This window comes from Mustela nigripes, chromosome 8, assembly GCF_022355385.1.
Source record: "Mustela nigripes isolate SB6536 chromosome 8, MUSNIG.SB6536, whole genome shotgun sequence".
Classification (NCBI taxonomy): Eukaryota; Metazoa; Chordata; class Mammalia; order Carnivora; family Mustelidae; genus Mustela; species Mustela nigripes.
In genome coordinates this window covers 66,804,900-66,822,508 of record NC_081564.1, presented here as the reverse complement: position 1 = coordinate 66,822,508, position 17,609 = coordinate 66,804,900, and the positions used below count along the sequence as shown (strand labels likewise).

General features: G+C 50.2%; 1 protein-coding gene across 2 annotated transcripts in view; it reads left to right on the top strand.

The window, feature by feature from the left end:
• DYM (dymeclin) overlaps nucleotides 1–15,986 on the top strand; it is a 335,066-nt gene extending 319,080 nt beyond the window's left edge. For both annotated transcript variants that reach the window (XM_059409625.1, XM_059409626.1), the window contains one exon: nucleotides 14,986–15,986. In XM_059409625.1, coding sequence (XP_059265608.1) covers nucleotides 14,986–15,135 — 150 coding nt within the window. In that variant the 3' untranslated portion in view covers nucleotides 15,136–15,986. The remainder of the gene's footprint in view (nucleotides 1–14,985) is intronic.
• Nucleotides 15,987–17,609: the final 1,623 nt, after the last annotated feature.

Sequence of the window (17,609 nt, the reverse complement as noted above, 5' to 3'; positions counted from 1 at the left end):
CCTTGCCTCCCGTGGCACTCCGCAGCCCTGAGCTCCAGAACAGCCAGGAAAACAGCCCCAAGTCAGCTACTTGGTCAGGGTCTTGGTATACCCCCGCCTTGCCTCCCGTGGCACTCCGCAGCCCTGAGCTCCAGAACAGCCAGGAAAACAGCCCCAAGTCAGCCACTTGGTCAGGGTCTTGGTATAGTCACAGCAAATCATGGGACTCTTCAGCCAAATGGCAAAGAAGACCATTATTTTAGAGCCAGTATTGTGTTAAAATACCATAACTGTTAAAGCATCAGTGGCTGTAATGAAAAAGTAAATATTAATACAGAGGAGGGGAGGGCGCTGATATGAGCAGGTCACCTTGCAGGAGGGGCTGAATCAGCTTTGTCTCAGCACGTCTTTCTTCATCAGAAATATTTGTGGGGCGCCTGGGTGGCTCAGTGGGTTAAGCTGCTGCCTTCGGCTCAGGTCATGATCTCAGGGTCCTGGGATCTAGCCCTGCATTGGGCTCTCTGCTCAGCAGGGAGCCTGCTTCCCCCTCTCTCTCTGCCTGCTTGTCATCTCTCTCTGTCAAATAAATAAATAAAATCTTTAAAAAAAGAAAAGAAATGTTTGTGCCCACCAGGATGGGGAGACCACGGAAGGATGACTAACAATGTTAGTTACTCTTTGTAACAAGCCCAGAGTTCTTTCTTAGTCTGTCTCTTTTAAAAGTAAAGCTCTATTTTAAAAGCCCCAGAATTTAGATGTCATCATCACTTTAGTGCTGAGCACACAGTATTTCTCCTTAGGGGAAGTTTATAGTTTTTACTTTGTTTTCTTATTTATCCCAAATTTTGATTAAAAAAAAAAATCTATATTCTCTTTTCTAAATAAACTTCAAGTATAAAAGAACATTTTATTATTTGCTTCCTATATCCAAATCCTGAACTACAGTATGTTGATTATTTAAATTTAGGATTTCCCTTAGAAATATCCTGTAGAGTGTTCTGTGAATATTTTCCAGGTAAATTCCAGTCTTATTTAATTTTCATGCTTGCAGCATATAACAAATTGAGTTATCCATGGTTAGTCCCTGGAAGTGAACGGAAAGATAAGCATTATATCTTTCTGTATTCAAATATGTAAATGTGGCATAATTAGAGCCCATGTTAGAAGACTCCTTCCTGCTAAGCCACTGTCCTATTGTGGAAATGACTATAGACCTTCCAAGGGTTCACCTGCGTTTTGCTTCCCTCCTGGGGGACGCATTTGAAAACAAAGGTAATGGTGGAGACCAGAATGGAGAAGGAAGGAGTCCCTCTGTTTCCCAGTTTGCCGTTGGTCATGACCTTTGTCACAGGGCAGGAGACGGGCTCTTTCCAAGCCCTTCTGTGGCGTGGCTTGAACGAAGCAGAGCAAGGTGCTGGCCCAGCGTGCCCTCGCCCCCCTCCGCCGGCTGGGCCCCCAGCCCCACGTGAGCCTCTTCGGCAGTAATGCTTCACAGATGAGGCACTAAGTATCAGAGAGGTGACGTGATTGGTCCGAGTTTATTAGTGTTGGAGCCGGAGCTGAATGCAGACGTCCCGAATTCCCTCTCCGTTGTACCGTTCATGGCTTCCATGGCAGATGCGTTATTAATCTTAAAAGTTTATGCTTCCTTATCCCGGGGTTATTTCCATTTCAAGTAACCGGTAAGTGTGACCATTGCCATGAGGAGCATTAAGTACCAACTGCCTGCCTGTTACAACTTCTAGTCCGCGTCAGTTGGGAAATCAGAAAGGGACAGGGGGCAAAGCGTTCGTCTGGCCCAGCCGCAGCTCTCCGACCCGGGCCCCCGCGGCCCTGACCAGCGCCCTTCGTTGATGTTTCCAGTTCTACCCCCTCCACCCGTTTTTGTAGGACACAGAGCCACTCCCGCAGAGGAAAGAGACAGATAGGACTCTCAGCTTCCTTGTCTTGCCTTTCCTGACCACCGTGGCCCAGGTTTGTGGCCCCGCGTGACCCCGTACGTGAGTGGCGTCCATGAGACCTGCAGCTCCAGGAGCAGCCCTCTTCCCCCTCGCCCCCTTGCACGCTCGCCCTCCTGGGCTGGCCTGGCCTGGCCTGGCCGCTCGGTACCACTGCTCTGCCCCCTCCAGACAACCTTCTCACCTGCCCGTGGGTTGTGGCTCATTCATAAAGTTGTGAAATGTTCCCTTCTTAAGAAAATTGTGGGAAAACATTGAAATTGTGTGGGGTTCTATCTGTGTAGTTCCATTTCTAACCTGCCCGGAGGCCAGTGTTTTAAATGTGGGCCAGTTTTTAAATTCACACAGTAAGGAATGACCCAAAACTGTGCCTTTTTGCACAGGAATGGGGACATGGGGGGAATACACGAATTGCAAAAAACAGGCTTTCATAAACGGAAGCTTCGATGTTCATTTCAGGCTACGGGTAGTAACGTCTTTGCCTGTGTTAGCTTTCCGGGCGGCTCCTCGGTGGCAGCCTCTGGCCCGAGACCCAGGTCCTACATGACCTGTGATCACATCACCGGGCTCTCCTGTAGTACCCTCTCTCTGTGTGCGTTTTGGAAAGCCGAGCATCTGAAGTGGTGTTCCTTCCTTCCATAGTACTGACAAGAAAAAAATACTACTCTCTCTGGTGAGCTGGTGAGCTGCTCTGCCTAGTTTCAGCGCTAGAATAAAGAAGGACTCTGAGACACTCCGTGGCTCTCCAGTCTCGGAATTGTCTTCAAGGTCCTGCGGCCTCAGGAAAGCAGGAGAAGGTGATGGCAGAGGACATGGGCCCGTGACCAGAAGGACTTGAAAGACGCTGAAGTCTGCTGAGGCCTTCCCCCCCACTCCCTCCTCATCCCTCACGCCCTGGCCAGGCTGGGGGCTGTGCACACCCATGGCAGGGCCAGCGCCGGCATGACCCCCGGCTGGCACCAGGGCCACTGTTCCCGGGGCCGGTTCGTTCATCTTGCATACGCCCTCTCGGAGTGTTTCTTGGAACCCTAGAAGGGACCATTACCTCATCCGTCCTTCAGCTCCTCATACTCTTGGCCTTCCCATTCTTGCTACAGGGAGTCCTTTGTCCAAGAAGGGGAATTGAACTTCTGTCTTCAGAGCACTGGACAGCATTGCATGGGGCGCCGCGGCATGCTTTGGGACAGCTGCAGAGCGTGGCCCTGAGCTGTTAGGTAGCGTCCTGCACGCACAGTCCCACTAGAACTGCAGGCCTGGAGGGGTCCTCCTGCTGCGGGCCAGCCAGAGCTCCGTATGCTTTGTGCCCCGGTCTGTCCCCTGGTAGCACCAACGTCCTTGAAATAGACAGCCAGAGCGTAAAAGCAGTTCGTTATCCGTGAAATGGCTGCATGCGAGGGAAGCTAGGAAGTCCCTTGCGCGGTTTGGACCCACTGGGCAGTCTCTGAAGCACCGTTCTCCACTGATCCTTCCCCATTTAATATTTCCGGAAGCTCTCACTTTATTCTCAGGTCCATGCCAATGGTTCTGGGCCTCTGTGTCTGGGAGTCAGCCTCACCCGTGGCCCCAATACTGATTTCTTGTTAGATCTCCGTCACACTTTAGCCTTGAGGCCTGAAATAAATCACTGTGACTGTAGGCCTCACTTTCCCCACGTTCTAAATGAGGGAGCTGTCTCAGTGGTGTCTAAAGCATTCCACGTCCAGTTCTCGGGTATGCCTTAACCATCTGGGGCCTCAGCCCCCACCCCAGATCCCGAACCTTCACTCCCACCAACGGCACCTTTTCCAAAACTGAAATCCTTCTTAGCCCTGGTCATTCTTTTCCTTCTGCCTTCCTGAATCACGGACTATGTGAGGCCCGAGAATTCGTGTTTTAGTAGGTGCCTGCCCAGCTGGTACTGATGCCCCTGCTCTGTGTTTCTGGAGCGTGACTCTCGGCAGGGGCGAGGGAATGGGAGGAGTTTGCCTGGAGAAATGTCCCGTGCGCACATGCACCCTGGGATCCAGCCCCACTTGGGGCTCCCTGCTCAGTGGGGAGGCTGCCTCTCTCCCCCTGCTCATGTTGTCTCTTGCTCTCTCTCAAATAAATACATAATCTTAAATTTTTTTCCAAATTAAAAAAAAATAATATGTAGCCTATATTCCCTGGATATTTTGTACAGGCCTTTTTATTCTCCTGTGTTTCTGACATGGCGGGTATAAATTCTAAATTATATACATCTGTGATAGTCCAGTTGGAGAGGGATTACCCCATTCCATTCTCTTAGCTTTGTAGTTGAATATAGAGCAGGGTAGGTTTCCCCTTTGTTGTTGTTCTTTTTCCAGTCCTAGTTCCCAGTTACAGCTCTGCTGTGCTAGTGTTTTCTCTCATGCCCCCTTCTTCAGTGACCTGCCTGACCTCCCACTTTGCTCTGTGTTTGCTTCTACCTGTTGGTGTTTTCCCGGAGAAAAATCAGACGAAGTGTTTTGATTCATTCTCTCTGATGCACTCATTGCTTGGCTATCGTCTTGAGGTTTTCAACCAATTAGACATCTCACCACTGCTAGCTCTTTCACAAATCAGAGCGCATCCTCTGATACATGATACCAAATCAAGCTTTTTGATCACTTAACTATGGTCAGTGTGTTTACTGACCTCAAGAGACCAAAAACACAACTAATTTATCAGTGGCATTTTTTTAATCTTGGAGAAGTGTCCATTGCCTTCTCAAAGAACAGCCTCAGTTTGAAGGCGTGTAGGGCGGAGAGCATGAATATGTTCACTATATTAAAACAGTTTCTTTAAAAAGTTAAGGTATGGGGCGCCTGGGTGGCTCAGTGGGTTAAAGCCTCTGCCTTCGGCTCAGGTCATGATCTCAGGGTCCTGGGATCGAGCCCAGCATTGAGCTCTCTGCTCAGCAGGGAGCCTGCTTCCTCCTCTCTCTCTCTCTCTCTCTCTCTCTCTCTCTGCCTGCCTCTCTGCCTACTTGTATCTCTGTCAAATAAATAAATAAAATCTTAAAAAAAAAAAAAGTCAAGGTATTTAAAAAAAGTAAACGTGTCTAGTAGTCCTTTAATGTAAATTTCAGTTAACTTCGTATACCTTAGGGCTATTAAAGATTTTTGTTGTTTTATTTGTACCTTCTTTTTAAAAGGTAGGAGTAAATAAGTATGTGGGAGTGGGCATGTTCAGTCCCTCTAGTGCTGACATTCTGTCATTCCCGGAGTTCTTAGAATTAAGGCTCAGAAGAAGGAAAAAAATTAAGGCTCAGGAATGTAATATGGGTTTTTCTAACTGACCTCAACCTGTCTTTTTTAAAGCTAGGGATCACATCTTCTAGATTGAATCACCTCACATTTATGATTTTGGAACTTCCCAGACACAACCATCCTTGAATGGAATCTAAGACTCATTTCATACCAAATCCTGCTTTTTGGCACAAAGTAGTAGTCGGCTCATTTTAGAGCATTCTGCTTCTGTTTCCTTTCCTCTAGATTTCCTGATACTCTTTGTTAGTCCTAACGAGTGTGCAGAAATAAACAAATCTCATTTTGTGTTTTTAATTCATTGACAACACATGTTGTCATAACTATGGGGCCAAGACTGTGGCATTTGACAGGAAGTCACAGATCCGGGTCACCCCCTCATGGATCATGCTTGGGTCACTGGGAAGTACGGCTATAGAAGGTACTGAACCCGAATTTTAGGTGATAAACACTCGTCGTGAGGATCGTGGCTTTTAAGTAGGATTTTCTCCAGCTAGAGTGAGGAAAACATTGGGTTAGCAACCACAAGGCTTCTCACATAACACTTGGAATAGCTTGTTCTTTCCATAAGCAGAGGGGAAAAAATCCTCCTATCTATAATTGGTGCCTGGGAATGCTGATTATCAGAGGCTAGTTTTAACTTCTTGCCAAGGAAGGAATAATGAAGGCGTGGCTTTTCTAAGAATGGATGATCCCCTTGTAGTCTTGAAAAACTATCACATTTGCTTATAACTTAAATCCTAATAAGAATGTTCAAAGAAGTTAACTCAATAAGTTAACGCTAAGAAATTAGAGGCAGCTTTTCCCAGTTGGAATCGTCTTTCCACATATCTCTTTGACATACTGTGGCAAAGGCTGTGTTCTTATCACCTGAACTCACCCCAGCCTGGGCTGGGGCTGGGCCAGTGAAGCCTCCTGCCTGCCCTTGTCCCCACATCCCCATGTCCTGTACATGTCATTCTCATGTAACTCCTCATGCATGGACATTTCAAACTCAGCAAGGATCCTTGTTTTGCTAGAATTTATCTAAACATGATTTAGAATCTTTCTCCAAATCTGTCTCTCTCTCACACCCCTAGTTCACATATTATTCTGAAAAAAGCATAGTGTAAAGAAAGATTATCACTGAAACAGCACTTAGAACTTAAGTGTTCATTTGAGGGCATCTGGTCTGGCCACATCGTGACCTTGACAAGAGTAAACCGTAAAAGGCTGATCAAGACTGGAACTTGTCTCTGTTAACATATTATGCATCTGTCTAGTCCATGACTGTAATTTACATCCAAACAGTTCATCATTTTCCATAATTAGATGTATTTTGAAATATAAAATATGGCATTGAGCATATTTGAACATAGTTTAATGAACATTGAACATATTTAATGTTTAATGAACATTGAACTTATTTTAATTTTAATGTTGATTTAATGTATATCAATATTGTCCACTATCCATGGGCTAGATTTTTCTACCAGCAGGAATCCAACATGGCAGAATGGTGGTAGGCAAGGAACATGGCAGTTTGAGAAGTAAATGAATCTATTAGATTTGAAGTATTATTGCCCCCCAAATCCCAGTAAGTCAGCTCATTTGCTTCTCAAAGTGACATGGGCTTAATTCGGCTCACTCTGTTGCAAATAAATTTAGACAGTTACTCCATTAACTCACTCAGTGTGCGGGACTCCCATTTCCCAAACTCCTCCCCTGCCCCCCCCCCCCAAACAGCTCTAGGTTTTTCTACAAACAACCGTTTGTACACATTTGTTCATTTACCCCGTCATTCATTTACACAGCGAACTGTTCTGAAGCCCTTGGCAATATTCTAAGCACGGGGGGGGGGGGTCGGGAGGAACACATCAGTGGAAAAATTAAAATCCCTGCCCTCCAGGAGCATATATTCTACTGGGAATTTTATCTAATAGTAGGTTTATTTTCTGGGATCGTACTCTCCGGGTCAGAGAGCTGGGTCCTATCCAAACTGATGAGCTGCTCCAGGAGGACAGGCACTTCCTGCTGCCGGCCCTCCCGTGGGCCTGCTTTCAACAAAGTCCTGCCAGTCAACACTCCGCTTTGGCCTTTCATCCTCTCACCCTGGAACCTCCGTCCCCCGCCTCCCCCCAGCCTCCTGAATTGGAATTGATTGGCTTCCAGAACAAGAGCTGTGACTCAATAATGCAGGTCAGTCTTGAGGAGTTTACACATTTAGTCAACTGGACTGTAGCGTCGGAGCTAATGACTTTTAAATTGCAAATATCCGTCCCCAGCCTGTTCTCTCACCACATGAACTGGACCTGCCACCCCAGCCCTGGAGACCCACCTCCCTGGCGCCACCCTCCGTCTTCCCTGGGCACTAGCCCCACAGTACTTGCCCGGCCCCGAGGTGTGCTCGGGGCTCCTGAGGGTCTCTGCACACCCAGTGTCCGCTCCCTGCCTGTCCCCAGCCCTGTCCCTACAGGCTAGAACCCACCTGTCAGGGCTTTTCCCCAACGTCCGCTGCAGCCAGAGAGTCTGCCTGTCCGTCCTTCCTCCTTCGTACCATCCCACCAGCCCTCAGAAAAGAGAGAGAAATTTAAAACTGATGACAGCCTCCTTCTGTGATCCCCTTAACCCGGGTTCTGGAAGGGAGGGGTCTAGCCTCTAGCCAGGGATATTTGCTCAGGTTTCACGCTCAGCTGGGTTTCAGATTCTGCTTGATGGCATGACGGTAAATTTAGGGAGAGCTCGTCACAAGCGTGGGTTCATCCTTCTAGTCTCTCCATCTATTTTTTCCTAAAAGTTTTTTGACCGCTGGTCACAGAAGCCGTTAGTGTCACTTGCAGATCCAGGTGACCAGCTGTTGTCCTGAGCAAGAGGTGGGCGGTTACCTGGCACGAGCTTCCAGGATGGGTGCCGGCCCACCTGTAACCCTCCTTTTAGGAGGTAGCTTGCTTCCCAGATGGCCCCCTGCACTCCTGGCCTGCTGCGGTGCTCTCGGATCTGCAGTGTTTCGTGACTCTCTGCTGAGCCACCCTCATCACGGGCTTCGTAATTTTAGCGTCGTATTTCCTAATTCCTAACTTTTAAAAAGTAGCCCTTTCTAATTTCCTGTATTTTGAATTTAGCTTTTCATTACTTTTGAAATTGACGTAAACTAGAAGTCCCCCTTCCGCGTCTCCGTTATCCATAGACCAGAGCCTGTCTTCTGTCAGTTCAGTAATGACGTTTGATCCATGTGTAACTCCTTCCTTTACACGTGGAAGAGACTGCAGCCCAGCCTTGTATGGACGGTAATGCAGCTGAACGTAGATGCTTCCTGATTTGTCCGTTCCTTGTTTCTCCTGGAGTTTGTTGGCCAAGCCCACCTCACATCTTCTGATCCTGGGGTATTAGCCAGAGGGACCTGGGAGGGCGCCCTGCTGGGGCACTGTCCATCCTTCATGTGCCACGCTCCTGTTGGTTCTTATCCCTCCAGATTATACTGCCTGGTAGAGAAACACCAGTTCTTCGTCCTTTCCCTCTTCCCGAGCCCCAAGCACGGCGCCTCAGATGCAGCTGGTACTTACTGGGGTTTACTTTAAGGGCCCATCACTGAGGGGCTCGGTGTCGCACAGTCATAGCGGATGAGGGAGAGAAGGGCAGGGGAGCTGGAAATCCTCCCCAAACGCACCCCCAGATAAAACCACTGTATGTAGTAAACGCTTCCATCTTGCCGTCTTACAACAGATCTTGAAACCAGTTGGCTTTCTGTCGACACAGAACCTGCCCACCGCCAACACTGCATGTGCCACCAACAGGAACTCCCCTCTGCCCTCCGCCTCGCCCCCAACCATCGCCCCTCACCACTCCCTTCAGAGACTAAATGCGGGCTTTTAAAGAATTCTTTCTAATGTGCTATGTAGAGGTTTGATTTTACACGGCACTGCATTTCTGGAGCCAGGCCAGGAGCTTGCTAGAGTTTCTGGTGCTATCTCTGTCATCTTTAGGTGAAACGGGGAAAGCGCTATTGAACTTTCGTGGTCATAAACATTATTGCAGTGGAGCCCTACATCTGCTCACTGAACTTCCTGTGGGTTTTCACCCAATCACATGACTGACAGCAGAAAGACTTGGTCTTCAAAGCTTTTGGTCTGCTTGTTATACCCGAGTCTCAATCACCAAGTCAGACCTCTGCTTTGTCTCTGGGCCGGGCGTCCGGATGTCCCACTGTGGTGGGTTGATTCACTGGAGCTGATAAAAACATTCCAGCCAAACTTGAGAGTCTAGCATTACCTCTGGCTCCAAAAATCAAAACAACCGGATTGTTTGTAAGTAGCTTTGGATTGAGACCAAGCTCTGAGCTTGAGAGATGGGTTTTCTCTCCTTATGGAGCTAAGTCACAGGACAACTGTCTCAGAAAGAAAGGGACAAAAGCTTGGGCCCAAGGTGACCAGCACCCTGCCCTCTGCTAGCCCATTCCGGAGAGTTCTTGCCATAACTATCAAGTCGAAGCCCCCGTGTCCCCAGGGGCCCTCCTGTACTTTCCCAGAGCTTTTGTGGTCCTCAAGCACATCCATCCGCCGACAGCCCCTGGCTAGAGCCCAAAGGGGGTCTGGGAACTCCAGAGAGGAGTTGTGCTTAAGAACATGTGGACGGATGTTGGAGCTGGGAAGGCCTGGGAGGGCCCAGGCGGCCCAGTCAGAACGAAGACACTCAAGTGAGGAAGTTGGACTTCCCTCAGCCTTCACAGGATGGCATTATTGTTCTCCATTGGCTTGAAAAGGAACATAAAGAGAAGAGTGACTTTTTCTAGGTTGTTGATCTGACTTTCAGACTATGATATTTCTTGGACTGAATCCTGACAAAATGTGTCCTCAGTGTCATTAGCGCTAAATAAAACCTTTTGTCTTTGTTTTCCTTAGCTTTCAAGACTTCTAAGACATATTAGAGGAGCACATATTTTTAAGAATGTCTATTTAAATCTCTAACCATGTTGGCTCTCTCCAGCGACACAGGTAAATTTGAGGGGGCCGCAAATTCACTGCAGCTTGAGCCTGGCTTGTCCTACGGAGGCCACATTGACGTTCAGTCAGGTTGACTGAAGAGTGTTTCCAAAACACTCATAATTTCTATTATTTCACCCTTTTAAAATGTTCCCAGTACACTGTCTTAAAAACAACTCATTGCAGGAAAAAGGAAGCTCTTTACCTTGTGCTTTGAAAATGTGTGTAGCCAGATTTCGAGTACGTGCTCTTCTTTTTCCTGGTATTTATGGTTTATGCTCTGTTCTGAACCTTTTAAGTGTTGCTGAAAAGATCTGCGCAAAGAACACAAGAAATACTACCTCTGCGCTCACTTGTTCCTTTGAGGAGAGGGGAGCTGGTCCTGCAAATTCAGGGGCATGTGCGTGTGCATGTGCGGGTGTGTGTGTGTGTGTGTGTGTGTGAGCCACAGTATCCAGGTTTTGCAGTAGTAGAAGTGCATTCATGCCGCTTTGTCTGGACTTGCTCTTTTGCTTCCACTGTGTCCAGTGGTCCCCGTTCCAGCGACATGACGCAGGCGTCCAGTGTGTGGCAGGGGTTGGCCCTTTGTCATAAGCCAGCACGGGCAGGGTCATGGCTGGACGGCCACGCCGTTAGCCACAAGCTCTCAGGCCACAGAGCAGCTAAGCTCATGTTTGTCTCAGTTTTAAGCAATTGGGGGGCTTAGACTTTAAAACCATCTCTCATCAACCCACAGGACTGCTCAGGACCTTTCGACGTTCACCCTCTCCCCCAGACTGGCACCAGCTCATTCAGTTTGTTACAATCCTGTGAAGGAGACGGATGGTTAAATTCAAAATCTCAGAGTAAACTTTATGTTTTAAGATCCTGAGTGACGGTTTGAGCCTTGTCCCAGGTCACCCCGCTCCCAAGGCCTGGACTTCCAGCTCTTAAATGCTAGGATTGCGTGTGTGTCACTCAGCTCCATTTTTCGTCCTGAGCTCATGACACGACAGGCCTTGGAAACTACTTGCTGAATGAATGAATTAGCGGGAAAAGATGGGGCTAAAACTCAAATTATCTGCTTGCCTTTCAAGTGCTTTTCCTAGTTCAAGGATTCGATGAGGGACTAAATGTAGTGTTTGAACTTGCCCGCCGCATAATAAGTGATCAGTTCTGTTAGCTACAGATGTGAGCCGTAAAGTTTATGCCGTTTTATATGCTGTCTTTCATCTGCTATCACATACCTAATACCGGATGTTCTTGCGAACCTGGGTGCCATCCTCTGTTCAGAGTCTGAACTACGTTTACTACCAGAGTGAGAGAGGGGTTGCTGTTTTGACATAAACTTGAGCCACAGTGAGAAAAGGCGTTTTCAGCTCTGCTGGCTCAGGTGGTGGGAAGGATAGTGGTGGGGATGCCAGGTGCTTTTCCTAGTGGCCTTTTCCTCGATCTGCCCATGCACGATCGAAGGGCAGGCTCGGACTCATCACTCTCTCACACTGAACAGTCATCAGAATTTCCCCAAAATCATGAGGGCAAGAAAACTTTGTGCCAGCCACTGAGTGACTCTAGTCTAAGCGTCTTTAATTAAGTTGGAGGGAGTTCTTACAAAAGCCATTGGTTTTCTGGTTCCCTTTTCCATTCCACCCTCAGAGAGGCAGGGAACAGCCTGCTGCGGATTGTGTGACGCCCTTTCCTAAGGCCTTGTGAGGAAAACCTCCAGATACGTCACTGGATGGAGAAAAGGCCGCACATCTTTTAGTCATTTCTACCTCTAAAAAAGTGCATCGTGTTGGCAACATTACCACTTAGAAATGTAGGGTGTTGTTAGTCTAGTTTAAAGAGCAGTACGGGGACTCTGACCTTTTCAGGCCAGCACCTCTGTCCCCCCAACCCCCACCCCCAGCCCCTTACTTCTCTCTGGGTCAGTGTGAGAGGTTTTCTCAAGTTTGGGGCCGTTCTAAGAACTAGCATGTTCATCTTTGTTATTACAGGGTAAATTTCTTCTTCAAACACAGTTCCTCATTCTTGATGATGATGACGTCCCTGTGGCTTGGTTGTTCTTTAAGGACCAGCAGTGAGCTGGGGTCTGTGCCATGCCGAGGAGCACAATGCTATCCCTGAGGGGCCCCAGGCGGCCTAGGAGAGTTGAACTAAAGGACAGAGCTTAGCCACTACATGGCCACAGCTCTCTGTCACTTTTCAAGCTGACTTTCCCATCCAGTCAGACCTACACTTTAATCCCAATTCCACCCCACGTGCTGCGCGACCTAGAACCTGCTTGGCCTCTCCAGGCTCTGCTTCACCTTTCATCAGCGGCGTTGGCCGTGTCGGCCTCGGCAGGACCTTGGGGTGACTGCCCACAGCGTGTTGCTGGGGTGCGCCCAGCTGCTGGTTGCCACCAGCCGCGCCCTGTTGCTGCAAACATGGGCTTCTCACGGGAAGGAGTATTGTTGTTGTGACCTATAAGGCAACACAACTGACTCCATGACAGAGATCCATTTTCGCCTCCAAGAACTCTGTTCCCTCATCCCTGAGGATGCTGGGCCAGGCCGGAAGCAGCACTGGGCGTGGGGAGGGCCCCCCTGAAGTCCAGTCACATCTGTAAGTGTCGGCAGCCGTCGTCTGCCTGAGCGGACCAAACCGTGTCAGCCAGAAGGCCGGGAAGAGCCCGCTGGGAGGAGCTGTCCCCTCCTCAGTGGTAGTCCCTGCCGCCGCTGTCATCTCAGCCCACGACTGATGAAAACAAAGGACTGAAAAGGCTGGGGTTTTCATTACCCCAGAGGCCTTCTGCACAGGCCTCCGAAGTATGGGGTACGGAGAGTGCGAGGGAGGGTGTGGAAGCAGGTAGTGCAGGCCACTTGGCAACCCCGCTGTGTGTACTTGTGTTTACCGAATGCCTTCGGAGCCCTGGGTTAGAGTTGGTTTGCATTAAAGCTGTGACGGGTCTGCGCTCTGTGTGGTATGTTGAAGTAACATCCATGACCAGAGTAACCCCCTTTCAGGAATTCCTATACACAGTTTGAGGATTTAACTCAAAACTCCCCTTGCCAGAAGCATCTCCTTACTCTGCCCTTCTCTCATCTTTCTGGAGCTCTGAAGACCCAGCACATAGGGGTCGAGTCTCTCTTAAAATTCCTGTAAAGGGTGCCTCGGTGGTCAGTTAAGCGGTCAACTCTTGCTTCTGTCTCAGATCATGATCTCAGGGTCCTGGGATTGAGCCCGTGTTGGGCTCTGCGCTCAGTGGGGCGTCTGCTTGAGATTCTCTCTCTCCCTCTGCCCTTCCCCGCCATTCACACATGCTCTGTCTCTCTAGAAAATAAGTCTTTAAAATAAATAAAAATTAAATTCCTACGATTCTGTGTGGGTGAGTGGGTGGCTTTCCTGCCCACCCCGCTCCTTCATCTTAATTTAGGCCTGTTTGCCTCTCCCCTGGGCCGGGCCTGTCCCCACCCCCTTCCTGGGTCTGGACTCTGCTTGCTGGTGCTTCCTCCTCCCCGTCCTCCAACTCCATCACCTCCTCCGCCTCCGCTTCTTCTTCCTCCCCCCTCCAGCCCGCTGTGCCCCTGCCTCACACAGGCCGTGCCTCCGTCTGGCCCTGCAGGAGGAACACCCTTCCCTCTTCGCCCGGCTGCCCCACGGCCTCCCTCGGGCCTCTGGAGCCTCCTGTCTTTCCACGTGTGACTAACCTGTTCTCATTGTTTTGTCATTGCTGCCGCGGTCTGTCTCCCCCTCAGGAAAGCGCACCCTCTCTGAGGAGAGGCCAGCGCATGGCCGCTGCCCCCCCCCCCGCTGCCCCCACCGCCCCCCGCAGCCCTGGGCCGGCGCAGAGCCGCAGACACCCGGCCAGTCTAATGAATGAAAGACGGAATGAGACAATATCCATGAAGCATTCCTATTGCCTGGCACATGCTCGGTCCTCAGGATGTGGTTGGTTGTCGCAGTCACACCTTCATCAGGTTACTAAGTGCCTGACCACCGTGTTGGGCGAAGAGCAGCAAGCCGGGCGGAGAAAAACGTGCCCATCATGCGCTCCCCGTACATGTTTCCCCTTCGTCTCTTCCACTGCCCCCGCCTGCCTTCCGCCACTCCGCTCTTCTCAGGCCACTGTCGCCTGCCCGTCTCCCGGCCCCGACTGTCCCAAGTCCTGCCCAGGTCACCTTGGCAAGGGAAGGTGCCCAGAGGGGCCTTGAGAATCCCTTCCTCCGCCCTGGTGCGAGAAAACTTAGAAACTGAAAAACCCAAATCCCGGGGAGGCGCTCCAGGCACAGTGCTCGCTCACCCGCCGGCCGGCAGAGCGTGTGCCGGGCGCCTGGCTGCGCTCACAGAGCCAGACTGAAGCTTTCACTGAGCCCCGGCGAGGGATCACCCAGCCTCCCTCCACGAGGCCACAGCCATCACCCCGGCCCGAGGAGGAGGCCCCCAGCAGAGCCGCGCACGGCAGGCCGCCCCAGCACCCATCTGCGAGGGGCGCGGGCCTGTCCTGCCCGTCAAGGCTGAGGAGCTGTGAAGGAAAGCTCTCGTCCTCACGGTGACTCAGCCCTGAAGGCAAAGCCTCTCAGGAGGAGCCAGGCGTCTGTCACCCATGCAGGGCCCGTTTCCGCTCGGACATCTGTCCTCCTGCCTCCCCCTCTTCGGGTCCCTGCTCCCCACTCAGCAGACAGCACTGACGGGCTTATTCGGCTTATTCGTCTTTCCTCCGTGTCCTGCACGTGTTCTCAGGAGTCGTTTGCGAACGACCAGGGAAGCCCCAGAGCTCTCGGGCCCTGTGGCCAGTGAGCGAGGCAGGCTTCCCCGCACACCTCAACAGGGCTTTTTTGCACAGAACTGTGAGATCACAAAATCGTCTTGTTTTTGTTGCAGAAATTTCCAGAATTGAAATTCAAATATGTGGAAGAGGAGCAGCCGGAGGAGTTTTTTATCCCTTATGTGTGGTCTCTGGTCTACAACTCAGCAGTAGGCCTCTACTGGAACCCCCAGGACATCCAGCTCTTCACGATGGATTCCGACTGAGGGCCGCCACCGTCTCCCACCCTCCCCCCTCCCTCCAGCTGAGCAGTCCTTCTAGTTACTTTCTTCCTGGGGGAACAGAAGTAGACAGAGTGCCCAGTGTACCTTCCAGCAGAGAGGATCACACAGGCGTGCTTCCCTTACACACTTGGATGTGGAGAATTGGTGCCGGTTGGCAGGAGATCACTCAGCTTAGATTGTAGTGCAAAAAAGGGGGGAGGGGGGGTACGCGACCATAATAAAGGTAAAAACCTGCTATTCCACATGCAATTTTATTTCTAAACCAAAAATCTAGAGCTTTTCCAGGAACCCGATGCCTTAGGCATGTAACACTTCACCAGACATACTGTTTTTTTCTTTGCATGTTCAAGATTTTTGTTTTTGTCCAGTGTGTGCACGCATGCACACGTGTGTGTGTGTGTGTGTGTGTGTGTGTGTGTGTGTGTTCAACATAGAGAAATATCTGAAAAGTTGACGAGACAGGAATTAGTAAGGAAATGAAGTCATATGTATGCTGGGTTGCCTTCTAGAGGGCCCATGATTTAACAGACACTATGCCGGGGCCGTGGGATGTGAGCCTTTAGATCAGATCCTCTGCATCTTTCAAAGAAAGAAGTGGCTCCTTCTTAAAAAGCTCAGATTAGCTTTACTGTGGCTTTGGCCTCTGAGCTGTAGCTGAATTAAATTGGAGTCTAGCACAAATTAAGTTAATCCACTCTGTATTAATCATTGGGAAAAGAAAAGCTTCATTTTGAAAGCAATCTTTTTTCTTCAACCAGGCTATTAGGAGAAAAGGAGACCAATTTGATTAATACGCTATTCCACATGAGATTAAAAACATGTTTTTCTCTTCATTTCTGACTTTGTTTAAACTTTTTTTGGGCCCTGAACTAGAGGAAGAAGCTTCTCTGAGGGCAGCCGTGCCGGGGCTGCCCTGAGCAGAGGGTGCCGGCCGGAGCCATGGGCACTGAGGCCAGAGTGGGGTGGGCCTGTGGAGTCAGGGTCTGAGTCCACGACCACCCTCTCACAGCCCGAATGAGGAGCCTCGTCTCTTTCTCAAAGACACGAAAAGTATTTGCTTTTCTGCATACAAAGCATGTAATCCCAAGTGAGACTGAGCACCCCTCATCAGGTGGCCGTTGGCTGATCTCTGTCAGGAACTAGCTTCTCTCCTCTCCCTGTGTCCCTGGGCTGGACGCCGGGGGTCCTTTTGGTCCATCACAATCTCAGAGGGCCTAGGAGGAGCTGTCTTCAGTCCCAGCAAGCTCTGGAAAGGTGAAGAACATATCAGCATGTCATGCCCATCTGTGTGGCTTCTACCTGTGAAAAGCCTGGGCTGCTCCATCACTTTGGTGGGCTTTTGGGGGCCAATCAGGTGGTTTCATCTTCGTCATCAGGACAGGCACTGGAGCTGAAGCTCCCTGAGGCTGACTGACAGACAGACGGACAGACGAAGGGGCATCGCTGGTGGCTGGACGCAGGAGGCAAGTGCAGGTGGTCCACGGCTTCCTAGGGTCTTGCTCTGTGCAGTCCTCTTCTGTCACCGTGAGGCTGGGTGGCTCCTGTAAGATCTCAGGGACAAGGCCACGGACAGACGAGGCGTGGCAACAGCTCCTGTTCAGTGGAGCCCCGGGAGCAAGGCCATCTGAAGGTGGGGCCCGCCCTCCCAGTCTGAATGGCGATCATTTCAGGTAGCCGGTGTTTCGTGTTCCCCTCACGGGGAGACAAGAGACAGCTTGAATTGGTTTCCCGCGCATTTTGATTTGCTTCCTTTCCTTTTAACCAAAACACACAAAATTAAAGAGTCGCGTGCAGCACCTGAACCTCTGTCAGGACTTGGACCTGTCCTTGGAGGCTGAGGGCTGGGCAGCACCATGGGTTAATCACTAGGCTGCAGGCCTGTCAGTTCTTGGGGCATGAGGAAATAGAGTCCCCCAAAAGCCAGAGAGGCCCAACAACCACAGAGGCCTTGACTGAGGGGATCTCACCGTTTCCTCCCCAGGCCACCTGGCTCACCGAGGTGCCTCCAAAGCCCTATTCTCCAGCAGGCTCCTCTCCCCCGCCCGCTCTTAATGAACCAAGCAGCAGAAGTGCTCACCGGCCTGAAAGCTCAGCTGCGGCCACGGCCTCAGGCAGCATGTGGGCACACGCTTCCAGACTCCACTGCGTCACTGCCTCAGCTCGGGAGACCCACCGGGAGTCTCCTCCTGGTTTTTGTGAAAGATTTATTACGTGACAATAAATTTAACTGACAAACTTGAATTGCGCTCGCATTAATTTGCTTAGAAATGTGTCTTCCACAAAGTAAAAATGTGTAGAATGAGGCAGTACAGGCCCATCTTGTGTTTGGATGGAAGTTAACGTCTGACCTTCCCCAAGATACGAAACTGTTACTGCGCTGTGTCATCAGCAAATGGCTCTGCCATGATATTTGTTTTGGAAAGCATGGGCCCCTTTCGGTATCACCGTTCCTATCA